The following is a 13008-nucleotide window of genomic DNA, read 5'->3' on the forward strand; positions in this document are numbered from 1 at the left end:
TCCACCATTATGGTTTCCACAAATCCCTTCATGCACTTCTCTCATCACATATTCAGCATCATCGCCATCGATACATTTCATGAGTAGAGTTAAAAATCCTCTTTTGTATAGCGAATCTCCTTGCATGATATATCAAGCAGATTTCTATTTAGGATTTTTAGCTTCAGCTTTGTCTGACGGAAGAGCGTTGAATTTGAGAAATTGAATAATCGGCGTCATCAAAGATTCCTTTTCTTCAATCATGTTGACATCAACAGTATTGATGCTTGGAAGAGTGATATTTATGATTCGCTGTTCCAGAGTATCATTGGCCGAACTTGCCCCCAATTTTGCTAAATCATCTGCTTTGGTGTTTTCTTCCCTTGGAATTTGTTTGAATTCCACATGCTCGAAACATTCGGCCAGTGCTTGTGCTTTGGTAGCGTACTGCATCATGCTCGCCCCTCTTACCTGAAATTCATTTGTGATTTGGTTAATTACCAGTTGAGACTCCGAGTAGACTTATTTTTTTAACTCCGCAAAATTTTGCTAATTCAAGCCCATGTATAACGGCTTCATATTCGGCCTCGTTATTTGAAGCTTTAAATTTAAAACATAGTGAAATTCTTATTTGAAAACCATCTTTGGCTGACAAGACAATTCCTGCGCCCGATCCCTGGATATTTGCTGCACCGTCGACATATAATTCCCAGGTGGGAGTTTCTATTGGTCGGTATGCTAATTCCGCCAAGAAGTCGGAAACCGCTTGCCCTTTGATTACTGGTCCTTGTTCGTAACTGATGTTGTATTGAGTGAGTTCTATCGACCATTTCATCAACCGACCTGACGTATCCGATTTTTGGAGCACTTGGCGAAGAGGGAAATTGGTAAGAACTTTAATTGGGTGTGCCATGAAATAGTGCTGAAGTTTTCGAGAAGCTATTACTAAGGCTAAAACTAGTTTTTCCAACTCTGGGTATCTTGTTTCTGTATCTTCCATGTGTCGGCTTGTATAGTATACCGGCAGCTGTACTGTTCCCTCATTTTTAATTAAGGCCGAACTTACAGCATGCTAGGACACTGCCAAGTATATGTCGAGTGGTTCCCCTTGTTGAACTTTTACAAGTTGAGACGGCCATGCAAGGTATTCTTTCAGTTTTTTGAAGTCTTCGTTACATTCTTCGGTCCATTCAAATTTTTTTAAGCCTTCAAGGCGATCAAAAAATCTGACGCTTTTATCTATGGCTTGAGAAATAAACCTTCCTAACGTCGTGATGGATCCAATCAACTTTTGAACTTCTTTAATGCTCCTTTGGTGGCTTCATATCAATGAGAGCTCGGATTTTTGCTGGATTGGCTTCAATGCCCCTTTCATTGACTATATATCCGAGAAATTTTCATGCAGAAACACTGAAGGTGCATTTTAGTGGATTAAGTTGCATACGAAAATTTCTTAGAATGTCGAACGTTTCTTTTAAGTCCGCAATATGATTTTCCGCCTTTTTACTTTTAACTAGTAAATCATCTATATATGCTTCCATTGTGTTTTCTCAATTGGTCGACAAACATTAAGTTAACTAGTCTTTGATAAGTAGCTCCTGCATTTTTTAGACCGAATGGCATTACGGTATAGTAATATAGACCCCGATCGGTCAAAAATGTTGTGTGGTCTTCATCTGGACCGTACATGGGAATTTGATTATATCCCGAATAAGCATCCGTAAAGCTTAAAAGTTCATGACCCGCCGTAGCGTCGACTAACTGGTCTATTCTTGACATAGGGAACGAATCTTTCGGACATGCCTTATTTAAATCGGTGAAATCTACACAAGTTCTCCATTTCCCGTTCGATTTTTTAACAAAAACGGGATCGGAAAGCCAAATAGGATATTTTTTTTTCTCTAATCGACCTATTTGAAATAAGTTTATCAACTTCTTCTTTCAACGATCTGTATCTATCAGCGTTCATTGGCCTTTTTTTTTTGCCTAATTGACCTTGCTTTTGGATCAATATTTAGTCTATGACAAGCGTGACTGGGATCTATCCCTACCATGTCTGACTGTTTCCAAGCAAATATATCTAAATTCCTTGCTTAAAGAGAGATTAGTTCAGCTTTAATACCTTCATGTAGGAATTTTCCAACTTGCAGACTTTTCTCTGGTTGTGCCTTGTCTGGAACGACCAATTCCACGCCGTCGCCACGACCGACGTAATTCTTATTTGGTAAACGCGGGTCCAAGTCACTTTTATCAGTTTGAATCATCATAACCGGATGTCCACATTTATTCTGACTGTTTTTTAAATAGTCCGAATAGCAACTTCTAGCGACCTTTTGATCTCCTCTTGCCACTCCGACGCCATGCTTCGTTGGAAATTTGCAGGTTAAGAATTTTACGGATGTTATGGCACCAAGCTCTTGCAAGGTTGGCCTTCCGATTACTGCATTAAAAGCCGACAAACCAGGTACCACAACCCAACTAGCACTGACTGTCGCTGTATTGGCATTTTCTCCAATAGTAAGTGGAAAGGGAAATTACACCGTTCGGCATGACAACGTCTCCGATAAAAATGTAAAGTTGTGTTGGAGATGGAGTGAGTAGACTGGTTTTTAAACCCATTTTTTCAAAGGTTTTCCCATACAAAATGTCGGCCGAGCTACCATTATCTCTAAGTATTCTGCCGACCACATGATTTCCGATCGTTGCTTTGATTACAATCGGATCGTTGTGTGGGAATTGTACCCACTTCCCATCTTCGTCAAAAAACTTAATTTCTTCCCTTTCAATTATAGGTAATTTGCTCGGTCTGACATTTGATGTGAACATTACCCAGGAGGAATGTGCATCTGCTTCTCGGATGTAGCTTTTTTGTGCCCTTCGAGACGTGCCGGCTATATGTGGTCATCCTGCTATTATGGCAATCTCGTCGTACGACTTATCATCTTTTTCTCCGCTTTGCCCAGGATCTTGCTTTTGGTATTTTTGCAATCTTTCTCTTCCGATCAAGGCTTCTATAGCCTCTTTTAAATTGAAGCAATCGGAAGTGTTATGACCAATATCCCGATGAAAATCGCAATACTTGGTGCGATCTTTTTTCGCAATGTCTTTCTTTATTCTTGCAGGTTTTGGGAATTCTTCTTGATGTTCGGTCAATGTGTAGACCTGATCCATTCCCATAGTAAGGGGTTGATAACTACTATACTGACTCGCGAAAGGCTTGTTTGGGACTTGATTTTGATTTATCTTCGAATGTCTGCCATCGTCCCTGCGTTTCGGGTCGACGCTCCGATCGTGCCTTTGTCGATTATCCCGTCCGGAATGATCACCTTTGCGTTCATTGCTTGTGGAACCTTTTGGCTTCTCTAATGATTCCGCTGCAAACTTGGCCTCTTCGGCACTAATATATTTTGAGCCTTTAGGAGAAATTCGTTGTAATCTCTCGGACCTGTTTTTTGTAAAGACCACCAGAACGCCGAATCAGTACGCAGCCCTAATGTAATGCTAGATAACTTGAAATCTTCATTGAGGTCGTCCACCAAGATCGCCTATTCGGAATAACGGTTGATATAATCTTTTAAAGATTCATCTGATCGTTTGGCGAATAGCAAATAGTCCCTCTTTAGGTATTCTTCCTGCCCGAGATCCAACGAATTGATCCATAAAGATTTCGTACATCTGTTTCCATGACCCGATTGAGTTTGGCCTAAACTTTCGATACCACTTCTTAGCGGTTCCAGAAAGTGTTATTGAAAAAGCCTAACACATGACTTGCGAGCTTGCGCCCTGTAAGGCCATCCATAATTTGTAAGTATCTAGGTGGTCTCCTGGATCGAATCTGCCATCATAAGGCGGGATACTTGGGATTTTAAAGCCATGATGTGGGAGGTGTTCTAACACCTTCGAGGTAAAAGGGTAAGCAAAGTCTTCACCCCTAAATTGCTTTTTCCGTCCCAATGCAACTTCCTCTATTTGGCGTTCAAGCCTTTGGAAATTGGTCTGGTCGGTATTCTTTGATTTCTCAGTGTCCGATTCTAATCGTGAAGCCCGAGTGTTTTTTGATCTAGCCTTTTTCGGCTATGGGTCTTCGTCAGATGGTTGGAACCTATCTTCGAAGTGTCAGTGTTTTCACTGTGCCTTTCCTTTTCATACCTATCCCTTGCATGCTTTTTGTTCTTCTTAGACCTTTCTTCAGCATTTTCAACTTCTTTCCCAACCCTGTGGTGGGATCTGTCATCTTCTGGGGTCACAATTTCGCTTCGAACAGTGACCCTTTTAGTTTTAAGTTGTTCTTCCAAAGCCTTATTTTTCTTTTCTAGGAGAGTGAAACGCTCTTGCATCTCACGAAAAATCTCATGAAAAGAAGACTGTGGAAGCATGTTTGCCATTTCATCAGTTGTCAAAGGAAGTGTCCTGTTGTGATGTTCGATTTTCTCTCGTTCTTCACTTTGAGGATTGCCTTCCACATCTGATTTTGGTAGCGCTGACGAACTCGCCATTGGTTCGACAGTTGCCCCTCATTCTAGCACCAAACTGTTGATGTCTAAAAATAGATACAACAATTGTCTCGACGATTGTATAACCTGTAAGAAATTGCATACTGTAACAAATTGAATACAAAGACCGAACTTTTCTTATACTAAACGAATCTTAATACAAGAAGCTCTTTCACGAAAGGTTCTCAGTTTTTTATTTTATTTTATTTTTTTTTATTTTATCAAAATGCAGTTATATTCCCCTTTGTTCCTTCTTCACTCCTTTTATATCTTCCCCCTCAAAGTAGGTTGATCAGATCCACGTCCTATGTCAGTTATTGTGTAACCGTACAAAATAACTTCCCTTCAGTTATTTTGCGGTTTCTTTTGTGCTTACGTGGCCAAGTAAGCGTTATCTTGACATCTATTATTGTGCCGAGAAGCTTTTATTAGACTTAATCGGCATTGAAGCTTAACTTATGCTTCATTACGTTTCTCGTGATAAAATACCTTTGGTCGGTATTTTATTTAGTCTATTCGGTGTTATTAATATTCTGATTATAACAATCTTAATATTCTCTACATCAGATTTCATTCTTTCCCCTCCAATTTTCCAAATTCAAAACCTAAAAGCTGCAGTATCAGGTAACCAATTCGTTTTATTTTTCCAATTATTTTTTCTTACAACTAGACTCCATGAGTTCAGCGAGCTCAATGTCCACTTGGGTACATAGAATGTGTGTACCAATGTTTAAAATATCGATACCGATATCCATACCGAGGTTCTGATTTTACGGATATATCGACGGATATTCTATAACAATTTTAATACCGACTACCGATTATATCGATGATATATCGATGATATATCGATTACCGACGGATATATCGACAAAAATCTTATAACAAAATATAATTGAAAAACTCAAAATATATATGTCTTCAAATCCTAGTATATTTAAAAATAAAAAATTATGATAAGTTATATGCATATATATATATATATATATGTATTATATAAAATATACATAAAGAAATATTGATAATAAATAAGTAAAAGAAAGAAATAAAATATATATATAAAAAAAAAAGATACAAGTAGCAACTAGCAACTACCGTGTGGAATTTTTTGGGTGGCAAAATAATAGGGAAATGGGAAAAAGAGTACTCTTGCATGACAATCTCATGTTTTGCAAAAGTCCCACACTGCTTAAGCATGAGCAAATTTGGATAATGAGCCCCTATAAAAGTAGAAGAATCGTGCATCTTTAATCAAAGAATAGAGGCTCATTAAATGGGCTGCATTGCAAATTGGGTTGCATTGCAAATTGGGCTGGCACTAAAGTTTGGCCCATTAAATGTTAAAATTTTGTTTAAAATAATTTTAGTATAATTCGAACGATATTTTTAGATATTGGACGATATTTAGGCTGTTATAGTAGAAATTTTACCGAGACTTCACTGTGAACGAGATATCGTCGATATATCAGGAATTATGAAACTAAAAGAGTAATTAAAAGTAAAAAAAAAAAATTTAAACAATATAATAAAGACGCTCTAGCAAAGTAGTCAAATTAAAATATTGAAAATTTTGATTTAGCCAACGTTTCATAAGTTTTAGTTAAGTAGCCATTTGCTGACAATATTTCAAGTGTGTAAAAACAACAATTTTATCCTTTTTGTAATTAAAGGCAATTAATGAAACAAATTTCAAATTAAATAATCTAATCTCATATATAATAGTTAATTGAGTTGTTATCATAATAATAGTAATTAGTTATTGCATTAATACTTATTAAACTCTGCAACTTTTTTATTATTATTTATAAATCAGCATTATTTATCCTAACCTTATAATCAAGAATAAGCAACTAGGGTCGTTGTTGCAATTTTCTTAGCATAAAATTTAACAGCGACTCAAAATAAAGTCGATGTTACTATAAGTTTGTTCTGTTAGGATTTTAAATCCCTAAATTAATCATAATTCAATTCAAGAGAACCAAAACTAAAAATCTTAATAGCGGAAGCGTACTTGAATCCATGGATTGAAAATACAAAAGAATGGTGGTCTTCCAATTGCAGTTTGCCTGAGAGTCTGGAATATTCTTGTTGATGGGAATACAAGAAAAGATCGTACGTTCTGCAATCAGTGACCTACCATCGTATTAATAACTGTCAGACAGTTACTAATAACTATTGCTTATTTCTAATTTAGCCCCTCATCAAATTAGATTAGCACTTATGGTAGCCACATAATAATTTCATGACAAAAATATGTCCTTAAGTCACAAACCTTATTCTAAATTAGACCACATCAATTTTGACTTAATTAATAATGACCCAACACATTTATTTAATGACATTAGTAGTCCCAAAAATATTCTAACATGTTCAATCCCGAAATTTCATGAAATAATCGTTTTTTTCCCCATTTTCATAAATTAATTCTCTAAAAATGGTTAGAGAAAAAAGACGTGTAAGTGTGAGATTTCATGATCGATTTGTCAAAAAATTGAAAAATTGGAGATGTAACACGACGTGTATCACGGAATTTTTTTAATTTTATGACAGATTTTATTAAGAATTTTATTTAATAATAGATCTAACAAAAAAAAATTATTGATTTGTAATAAGTGACAGTTAACTGATGATATTAGCATAAATATCCCTAATTTATTCGATTCGAGTCATGGATTGTCACGGTCCGTTGAGAATCAGTCGTTTGATCACGCCAATAACGCGTCGCTCACTCTCCTCTCCTAAACACCTTAGCACTTAAGCGGAGTGTGAACTCGTAGACCCAACAGCAGAACTTCATAGACCTTCTAGATTAACTCGGTCAATTCCTCTCTCTCCTTCGCGTCACCATCTCTCCCACAGTAAACGCGTTTTGGTTTGTCACAGTCTCGCGCTCGTAAACTCAGCTCAAAATTAGAAGAAAAAACAAAAACAATTAATCAATAAACTTTAATTTCACTCGGATTATTAATTACATAAACTTAATCACTCTTTTTTTTTTCTACCTTTGAATTGACACATCCACACGCAATCTTCGTTGGCCTACTTTCCTCGAAATTTCTCAAGTCTTAATTAATTCGCTTATTTAAACACATCATTCCTATTGAGTTCTTCCTCAATTTCTCAACTGAAGCAACACTGCGTTTCATTATTCTCTCTCTTCTTCATCGATATTCTCTGAAATCCCTAGGTTAGGTTTTGATTTCGTTCGCTACGATCGTCGATTCGAGAGAGGGCTTCTATTCCGCCATGGAAACCAACAACAACCAGTTTCTTCAATTCAGCGACCAGCTCCGCCACCAAACCTCAGGATTCGCGAACCTCTCGCTCAACGATTCCATTTGGAGCGGCTCGTACGGCACGAAGAGGGCCGGAGAGAGGCGAAACTTTGACATCCGAGTCGGCGGCGGCGAGTTCAACTCGCCGGAACCCAAACCCGCGGCCGAGTTCAACAACTCGCTCAACAACGATGGCTGGAACGGATTCAAACCCAGCGCGGCCGAGCTCAACTCGTTCGACCGAGTCAACGATGGGTGGAACAGCTTCAAACCGCCGAAAGTCTCAGAGTTCAACGGGTTCAACGACTGGAAGATGGGAAACCCAAGCGGAGCTGGGATAAACGGAGGGTTCAACAAGGGCGTTTATTCGAAGACCTTGAACACCCATAACTTCAACACCAATGACTTTGGACTGAAGAGCCATAGGAAAGGCGGTAAAAACGAGGATGTCCACGGAGGCAAAAGTGGGAAGAAGGCCTACAATGGAAACAAGAAGAGTAACAACGGCGACAACAACGGTGATAACAAAGAGAGTAAAAACGGTTCGGACAAGAGGTTCAAGACTCTTCCTCCATCGGAGTCTCTGCCTAGAAACGAGACCGTTGGTGGCTACATCTTTGTCTGCAACAACGATACTATGCAAGAGAACCTCAAGAGAGAGCTCTTTGGTATGTGTTCTTTTTCTTAGTATGGTCGTATAAACCCTTTTGATCGAAGATTATGTCATGATTTTTTCCACTTGATTTTTCAGGTTTACCTCCTCGTTACCGAGACTCTGTTCGCGCGATCACCCCTGGCTTGCCACTGTTTCTTTACAACTACTCAACCCATCAACTCCACGGAATTTTTGAGGTTTGTGATTCATTTCCTTGCCGCGTACATAATTTTTTTTAAGGATTCACCGTGTACATACTTTTTTGTTTGTGTAGTTTGGCCCAAAATAGTGTCATTGTTTGAGTGCAAGTAGTATTGGACTTGTTGGTGTAAAATTCATGAGAAATTTGTGTCGTAAGATGTTATGTGGCTATATTTTAGAAGTTTTGTTTAGGTCTTTTGCTTTTCTGGTTTTGGATAAGGTAAGTTTCCAACTTTTTTTAATGCAATTAGTAACTGTAAACCATTTCGCCTTTCAGGCTGCGAGTTTTGGAGGGAGTAACATAGATCCCACAGCCTGGGAGGACAAAAAATGCCCTGGCGAGTCGCGATTTCCAGCTCAGGTATATTCATTGGATACTTTGGCTATATTCTGATTATAATAATTGTCATGAATGTTCTAGACATCATTGCAAACCTCTGTTTATCTTCTTTGAGTCTTGTTCATGATTCAATGATGCTCCTTTTAGGCTTTCGCAGTTCTTGTGTTAGCTTTATTTATTTATTTTATATATATATATATATATATATATATATATATATTTTTTGAAGTTTACATGGTCACTCATTTCATTTGTTCTTCCTGTAAATTAGGTACGGGTTGTTACTAGGAAAATCTGTGAACCACTTGAGGAAGATTCTTTCAGGCCAATCCTTCATCACTACGATGGGCCAAAATTCCGTCTTGAACTTAACATCCCAGAGGTGAATTATTGTTACTTTTAATGTTTGTTGATCTATGAAAAGTTACCCTTCTTTCTAAAAAATTATAATTTAATGTTTTCTTTTGTTCACAGGCACTTTCACTATTGGATATATTTGCTGAGAAAGATGATTGAACAGCAATACAACTATATACTGAAATACGGATACAGATACAGGTATAGGCCAAGAAACCGAAGTAAAAGAGGTAGCGATGCTAAAGAGTGGTGTTTGGATTGGAATAAAATCCATCTATAGAAATATATGTAAGAATGCTAAAGAGTGGTGTTTGGATTGGAATAAAATCCATCTATAGAAATATATGTAAGAAAACATAAAAGGAAGGTGTTTGTTTTTAAGGGTGGTGAATATGAACAATATAAGGCCTCTGCTGTGTAATATTATTTTGAGGCTTTTTGTGATTTTTCCCCTTCTGTGTGTGTTCGATATGTATAATTATAATAACAAGTTCAGTTGAGAAGAACGATCATGTTGAACTACAATATTGTGCTTAGTAATTTGAGATTTAACGTCTTTTTGACGTACTATGTTTTGCTGTGTGTAATCACACATTATATCGGTCGTCAGTGGCTAAACTTCTTCACCAAATCAAAGCAAAGCATTCCCAACCATTTTTTAAAATCCCATTATTTACTGGGAACCATAGGAGATTTCATTCATCAGTAAAATGTGTCGAAATATTAATATTATCTTAAATCATTACTATAATAGTTGTCAAATTTTGTATATTATCGTGTCAACAATGAGATTAAATATCTTATTTGCTAAAAAGAAAAGAAAAGAGATTAAGATATCTTATATTATATCTGCTTTTTCGATCCATAGACAAAGGTGATTCTAGGATGTGGATGCTAAGTTGACGTAGAAGCCATTCATTTATGGGTGGTTAGGCAGGTCATCTGTACAGTATGACTTTTAACATCTTTACAAGGACTTTGCGTTACCCTGTCCTCATCAGCATATTATAATTATAGCGATTGGCTAATTCTACAATATTTAGAATCATAAATACCTATAACTTTTTATAGACTACGCTTAATTTTTTTTTTTCGGCGACTAAAATATTATTGTATGATTTTGTTGTCATCGATCGTTACCCATAAACAATTAACTTTGAATGGAAATGTCATGTGTCATGCACGACTAATTTGTAAAAAAAAAAAAATCATTCTGTGCTCATAGCACCACCGATTTGGTTCATAGATACTTATTCTATCGGTTCCTAAATAAAGAATAAAATTTTAAATAGCATAAGAGCGTCTTCAATGGTACATTAGCTTAATTTGTCAAATCAATTTTTTAAGCTGCAATTTTTTTAAACAACATTGCTGTTTAGTGGTAAGTCAATCTTCATCTTATTGCTTAAACATTAGTCATATATTTTTTTTTTTACATTTTTTTGCATTCTCATTGGTTGAAAAATAAGTGGGACCCATTAGCTTACTTTAGAGCCAATTTGCTCTATAGAGCTAATTTCCTCTACCAAGCAAATAACTAAAATGTGCAACAATGGTTAAGCTAATAGCTTAAACTTTTCATAATTGCTAACAAGTCCCTCTTTTTGCACCATTAAAGATGCTCTAAGAAGTTTAAGAACATATCAAAGAAGAAGAAGATGCAACCGAGGACCTGTTGACCTCTTCCAGTTTCACAGCCACAGATCGACGTGGTAAGGGAAGGACTCCATGTCCTTGTGGAGGAAAAGACACGCATCGGACTCGTGAACAATAAGCCTTCCATATCCCGACTGGGTAGAAATTTTGCTTCAGACTCTTAAAAAATCATATGCTTGGTCACACTGTTGTGCTCCAGCCCCACGGCGTGAAGACTCGGTCAATCTTGGTTCTTTGAAACTGATTCAGCCTCGCTCTTCTCAATTTTATGTTTTTTTCATTCCATTTGACGTGATTCAATCAGGGATTTCAAAATTCTAGGGTTCTTTGTTTGGCTATTTAAATTTGAAGTTTAAATCAATTAGAATGGGTTGATTTACTATTGATTTGTTTTTTTTTTCCTTTTCTATCTGAGAATGAGAATGGGTCCGCTTAAGATTTTTCCTTGTATCTTATTCTTCTCTCTTTCCTTGACTGTGCTCTTCATCCTTCTGATTTATTTTTTGATTTTTTAATTCTTTTACTTTTTTAATTATAAAATTAATTAATTCATGTTCAATTAATTTTCAAGAAAAAATATTAATTCGTTGTTAAATTTGGGCCTTACACATGTCATTCCGTTGAATCAAATGGTGTAAGTAGCAACAGTAATACCGAAAGTAAACAACAAATATTTTACTTGCCGAAAAAAAATCTAGTACTGGTACTGATACGTATATATTAAAAGAGGGATTACGGTTAATCGTGGTTAACTTTGACTGCTGATAGAAGGCTAATTAAGATTAATCTTAATCTTTACAAAACACTCAACGGTTAACCATATTAATCAGGATTAAATAATTTTAAGCAATTTTACAAGACACTCAAGCAGTCAAGCCATAGCTTTTTGAGGGATTTAGGGTCTGTTTGTTTCTTAACTTGAAAACTGTTTTTGACTTTTCTAACTTGAACAGTTTTATGAAAAAAAAATGAATTCACTGTTTGTTTGATGATTCTCAGAATACAACTCGAAAAGTTTTCAAACTGTTTTATGTTTTAATGCAGAAAATCAGAAAATAGTTTTTAGGTGTTTTCCAATTTTTTCACTCAACTTTTTTAACTTTTTTTTTTCTTATTTTTTAATATCTCCTCTTGACATCTCCTTCTCTCCTATCAACATCATTTCATTTTCCTCACTTTTGATTATCAAATTTGTTTTCGTTCCCTGGAAAACTTAAGTTTTAGAATTATGGCAAACTTTAAACAATCGAAACTCCATTTTACAAACTATTAATTGGTCGTGATCCTCTCGTCGAGCACATAAGTTTTCACTATTTTTAGTCAACATTAGGTATCAAAATTTGATATTTGTTGTATTGACTACAAAGACAAACAGTGTTTTCCGATGAACTTATGAACAATAATTATAACTAAAGGTACGACCATTATATTCGCAGCAAAGACTTTCAATTAATATATATCTCGACGCCTAATTCTTATGTGAATTATTACACTACAATTACAAAAAACTAAATAAAAAAACTGAAATCCTTACAAAACTGTTATTTGAAAACAATTGCAAAAAAAATTTATACTACAACTATATGAAAACAAAAAAAAGAAAATAAAAACAGTTTGAGTGAACTACCAAGCTGGCCCTTAACCACCGTTTTTTTTTATCAGAGCCTTATATCATGGATTAAAATCTCGTGCGAGATGGGGGTATCTCGCGCGAGATCTCGCATTTTGGAAGTCTGCGAGAGAGGTACGAGTATATCTCGCAATTTTAGCTAAATCTCGCGAGATCTCGTGCAACTTCTCGGGTTATAAATACCCTCGTTTCTCGTCCGGGTGTAATGTTATTTTGCTCGTTTTTCCCTCATTTCCGCGTTCTTTCCGCATGAGAAGAAGAGAAGCTGAAGCTTCGTTTCTCGCGCGACCGAAGACCAAATCTGTGTAGATCTCGCCGGATCTCGCGCGGGAGGGTCATTTCTCGTCCGGTGGAGACGTAAAGCTGCTCAAATCTCGCCTTGTACCGCGTCTTCCGCGGGGTAAGCTTCAAAATTTGTTTTT

General features: G+C 36.4%; 1 protein-coding gene across 1 annotated transcript; it reads left to right on the top strand.

The window, feature by feature from the left end:
- The first annotated feature begins 7564 nt into the window (after positions 1 to 7564).
- LOC149404220 (DCD (Development and Cell Death) domain protein) lies at positions 7565 to 9863 on the top strand. The gene is made up of 5 exons (XM_089602544.1): positions 7565 to 8415; positions 8499 to 8599; positions 8881 to 8964; positions 9215 to 9325; positions 9418 to 9863. The coding sequence occupies exons 1-5, from the start codon at positions 7719 to 7721 to the stop codon at positions 9457 to 9459; spliced, it is 1035 nt and encodes a 344-aa protein (XP_089458670.1). The 5' UTR covers positions 7565 to 7718; the 3' UTR covers positions 9460 to 9863.
- Positions 9864 to 13008: the final 3145 nt, after the last annotated feature.

Source organism: Urtica dioica, chromosome 2 (assembly GCF_054948205.1).
Source record: "Urtica dioica subsp. dioica isolate 48M chromosome 2, U.dioica_male_clone48M_v1_H2, whole genome shotgun sequence".
In the NCBI taxonomy this organism is placed as follows: Eukaryota; Viridiplantae; Streptophyta; class Magnoliopsida; order Rosales; family Urticaceae; genus Urtica; species Urtica dioica.

Bases quoted from the DNA above. Each gene is read 5' to 3' on its own strand.
- LOC149404220 (XM_089602544.1), top strand. From the start codon at position 7,719: ATGGAAACCAACAACAACCAGTTTCTTCAATTCAGCGACCAGCTCCGC. The intron at 8,965-9,214 runs GTATATTCATTG...CCTGTAAATTAG, and splicing joins AGTCGCGATTTCCAGCTCAG to GTACGGGTTGTTACTAGGAA. The intron at 9,326-9,417 runs GTGAATTATTGT...TTTTGTTCACAG, and splicing joins TTGAACTTAACATCCCAGAG to GCACTTTCACTATTGGATAT.